Raw genomic sequence first — 4,530 nt, 5'->3', positions numbered from 1 at the left:
AAATTGTTTAACTTAGAATAGAGAAATTTCTAGAAACATACATCCACTAAGGCTGAAACATGAAGAAATAGAAAATAAAAACAGATAAATAATGAGTAAAAATATTGAGTCAGTAGTCAAAAAGCTCCTGAAAAAGGAAAATCCAAGACCAGATAGCTTAGTGGAGAATTCTACCAAATGTTTAAAGAAGAATTAATACCATTTCTTCACAAACTCTTCCAAAAGTTGAAGAGGAGGGAACACTTCCAAACATTTTTTTATGAGGCCAGCATTACCCTGATAACAAAGACAGAAAAGGACACTACAAGAATGACAGATATTTTTAAGGTACAAATGATGTATTGTTGGAATTGAAAATACAGGATTTGTTTGTACAAAGATTTGTGTGTGGATAGGTGGATGTGTATTGGTGTGTGCATGCATACATATACAAGCTTACCTTGTTTTATTGCACTTTACTTTATTATGCTTCTCAGATATTGCAGTTTTTACAGGTTGAAGGTTTGTGGCAACCCTACATCAAGCAAGTCTACCAGTGCCACTTTTCTGATAGCATGTGCTTATTTTGTACCTCTGTGTTACATTTTTGTAATTCCTGCAATATTTCAAATGTTTTGTTATTGTTATATCTGTTATGGTGATCTGTTATCAGTGATCATTGATATTACTATTGTCATTGTTTTTGGGGCATCACAAGCCGTGCTCCAAAAGACAACGAGCTTAATTGATACATATGTGTTTTCGAATGGTTCCATCGATCTGCCCTTCCTCCATCTCCCCCTCTCCTCAGGTCTCCCTGTTTTCTGAGACACAGCAATACTGAAATAGGCCAATTAATAACTCTATAAAGGCCTCTATGTGTTCAAGTGAAAGTAAGAGTCACACAGCTCTTATTATAAATCAGAAGTGAGAAATGATTAAGCTGAGTGAAGAAGGTATGTTAAAAGCCGAGACAGGCCAAAAGGCCCAGGCTGGTCTCGAACTCCTGACCTCAAGCAATCCACCTGCCGCAGCCTCCCAGGTGGCTGAGATTAAAGGCATGAGCCACCACGTCCAGCTTCTATGCATTATTTTAAATGGAGTATTGAAGACTCTATTACTGTAGAACTATTTCTAACTTCAATTCTATCAATATTTGGGTCAGAGTTAGGCCTTAATGTTATTACACGCTGGTCTGATGCTCATGGCCAGGACATTTGGTTTTCCTGTTGGACATAAACAATCTCACAAAATAATATCAACTTCAGAAGGTTAATCTGAGACCGTGATAAGTGCAAACAAAAACAAGCGCACTTTATAATGTTGTCTAAGTGCAGATAAAAAACAAGGTCTTGATGCCACCCACAAAATACTTAATAATAATATTGCTCCTGCTTTCTGACAGCATCCAATCTAAAGTCTTCACTTTCTGAGATCCTATCCGAAATCAACCAATTAAAGCCCAAATCGTATAACAGTTTCTCTCTAACTCCTCCCACTGAGATGACCCATAGCACCCCATTCCTTGCTGCAATGTAATTATATTTAATTACAAGTGTGCTCCTGGTGGTCTTTAACTGAAGGGCACTGACTGGGTCACCGGTGAAGTTCTCCGCAGGAACTGAGTCAGACCCCATCTCAGGGCCCTGCACAAAATAGGTGCCTGCTCTAAGGCGTGGACCCTCGCGACAGCCCTGGCCCGTCTTGACGGGCGACGGTTACTGTACTTGTCCCAACCGTACAGATGAGAAAGCTGAGACTCAGGGCGAGCAACCCCGGTCCCAGCGGAGCGCCCGGCACGCGCCGACAATTCAGCACCAGCAGCGGTGGCCACCACTGTGCGCGGAGATGGCTGCGACGCGTGCGCAGGTAAAGTCCATCCGCGCCTTGCCTCCCACCGGCACCTTCCCCAGCCTCTGGTTTTTGTCGCCGCCAGCGGCTCCGACTCCATCGCGTCCTCTTCCAGTCTAGTGCTTTTTTCCAGATCTCGATCCCAAACTCCCTCCTGCCAGAATCTGGACCCGAATCCACGCATTGCCCATTTTCCTCTGCCGCTGGAGAGAATCTCTGAGGTCCCCAGGACAGCCTGCCTGCACGGAAGAGATGCCCCCTCAGTATGGCCGCCCCCGGAGAGGAGCGATTAAGTGCAGGCCTCCATGTTGCTCTTGAGCCTGAGCGGCTTCAGGGAGCCATGTTTGTTACTGGCGGGCGCCGGCCTCACTGAGCATGTGCAGCCCTGGCCGAGCGGCCTCAAAGTTCTGACATCACAGGGCGGTTCCTGAAGTGGACGTAATTGTAAGAGCTAGTTATTTTAGACAATGGCTCTGGGATCAGGGACTCTAATCTGGAAATAGGTAGTAGGAGAGGTCGGTGATGCTGTCTCTGGGTCAGAGACCTGAGCTATATGAGGTTAGAGAGGGGCACTGGGCAGGCGAGTCTCTGGGGAGTGTGGTGAGAATCCTTGTGTAAGATGCTGGGAGGAGGTGGGGTCAGGGCTGGGGTCCGTGGGTCGACGGGTTGGGGGATGGCTAGCGTCAGGGATCAGTAGTAGAGATTCTATGTGCCCTGATCGCCAGTGGAGGTTTTAAATACAGAGTATTCATGAGTTTAGCAATGTTATTCGCCTCTCATTATTTAAATAATTTAAAGTTTTCCCCAATAACTAGTGTCTTAGAAGTCATGAAAATTTCAGAAAATGACACGTCTTCTGAGTTCGTGATGGGAGTTGGGCAGCAGTCGCTTACGAGCACCTGGAGAGTCCTTGCCAGTTCTTTGGGGATGGGGAGCTCTTAAGACTGCCCTGAGACCGCCCTTTGACCTCATTGTGGTCCTTTCTAGATTAAATGCTGTTTTCCATGACTGTCTCTGTTCTTCCCATAGGCGAATGGCAGGCATCCAGATCTCCAAGAACAGAGGATTAGGAGAGACTCCACCACCTATATCCTCACAGTTAATTATCGATTTGTGTCAGTTGCCCATTTTCTCACTTCCTGTTTGTGTGTCAAGGAGTATTAATAAATCTTTGCCTATTTAAAGATATTAGCCTTTGATTTTCAAGTATTGCATATTTTGACATGTAAAAATTTGTTAGTTTTATTTTTTCAACAGATCTGACCTATAATAGTTGGGCTTGAGGAAGCTTCCTCATTCTACATGTTACTATGGATTTTCTAATATTAACACAGAGTTGTATTTTTTCCATATAACTTTCTATTGAATTTCTTTTTCCATATGATAGGTGGTGAAGGTTTAGCCCAGTAAAGCAGAGAGGTTAAGAAGTTAGAATGGGGGCTCTGGATCCAGACCTGTGTAGATCTGAGTCCTGGCTCTGGCACTTGAAAGCCGTGTGACCTTGGTTAAGATACTTAGCCCCTCTCTGCTAAATGGAGAAATAAGGGCACCTACCCCATAGGGTAGTTGTGTGATTACACAAGTTAATACACTTCAATCACTAGCAAGAAAGTGAATGTCAAGCTGTATTTGTTCAGGCAGCCATATGGTAGCCCCACCTCATTAGTAAACTGAGGTATTGAAGTATCTTCTTTTTCTTTCAGAAAATATTTGTCAAGCACCTTCTGTGTTCTAAGAACTGTTCTAGAGCTTTGCATGCTATGGAGGTCTAGAAATTCACATTATGGTGGCAGGTGACAGACAATACAAAGAGATAAAGCAATTTCATATAGTGATAAGCTAGGGAGGAGTGCTAAAAGGAGCCAAGGTGTAGTGGTGACTGGAAGGTGACCAGAGAAACCGCTGTAGGGTTTCTAAGTGATGAGATCTGTGACAAATCCCTGTGGTCAGCAGCGGGCATTGGATATGTAACTTTATTCTGTCCCATTGATCTTGTAGTCAACCCTGGTCTGTTCTGTATTGTTTTAATTACATAATCTTTGTAATAATCTTTAATACCTGGTAGAGTGCTCTGTTTACTTATTTCTGCGTAATTAACCACCCCTAAGCTTAACTTACTCATGGATCTGCAGGGTGACTGCTCTCCATGGTTCTGAGTGGTTCTGCATGGGGCCTGTCACATGTGCTACAGTCAAACATTAGCTGGGGCCACAGTCATCTGAAACTCACCTACACGGCTGACAACTGATGTTGGCTGTTGCCTGGAGAAGACATATGTGGCCTGGTGGAATAGAATGGTGACTAGATTCAAGGAAGAGCTTCCCACGAGCAAGGCTACCAAGAGACCGAAATAGAGGCTTCAGTTTCTTAAAAAAAAAAAAAAAAAAAATTGGGCCAGGAGCGATGGCTCACACATGGAATCCCAGCACTTTGGGAGGCCAAGGCAGGCAGATCACGAGGTCATGAGATCGAGACCATCCTGGCCAACATAGTGAAACCCGTCTCTAATAAAAAAAATAAAATAAAAACTTAGCTGGGCATGGTGGTGTGCGCCGGTAGTCCCAACTACTCGGGAGGCTGAGACAGGAGAATCTCTAGAACCTGGGAGGCAGAGGTTGCAGTGAGCCGAGATTGTACCACTGCACTCCAGCCTGGCCACAGGGTGAGACTCCGTCTCAAAAAAAAAAGAAAAAAATATCC

At 44.4% G+C, this 4,530-nt stretch overlaps 1 protein-coding gene across 1 annotated transcript; it reads right to left on the bottom strand.

Annotated features, from left to right (window-relative positions):
• On the bottom strand, positions 1 to 3,886 carry LOC129047779 (uncharacterized protein FLJ76381). Its single transcript, XM_054519676.2, has one exon. It carries the CDS (start codon positions 2,012 to 2,014, stop codon positions 1,553 to 1,555), a length of 462 nt encoding a protein of 153 aa, XP_054375651.2. The 5' UTR covers positions 2,015 to 3,886; the 3' UTR covers positions 1 to 1,552.
• Positions 3,887 to 4,530: the final 644 nt, after the last annotated feature.

This window comes from Pongo abelii, chromosome 13, assembly GCF_028885655.2.
Source record: "Pongo abelii isolate AG06213 chromosome 13, NHGRI_mPonAbe1-v2.0_pri, whole genome shotgun sequence".
NCBI classification, from domain to species: Eukaryota; Metazoa; Chordata; class Mammalia; order Primates; family Hominidae; genus Pongo; species Pongo abelii.
This window is presented reverse-complemented; position numbering and strand designations above follow the sequence as displayed.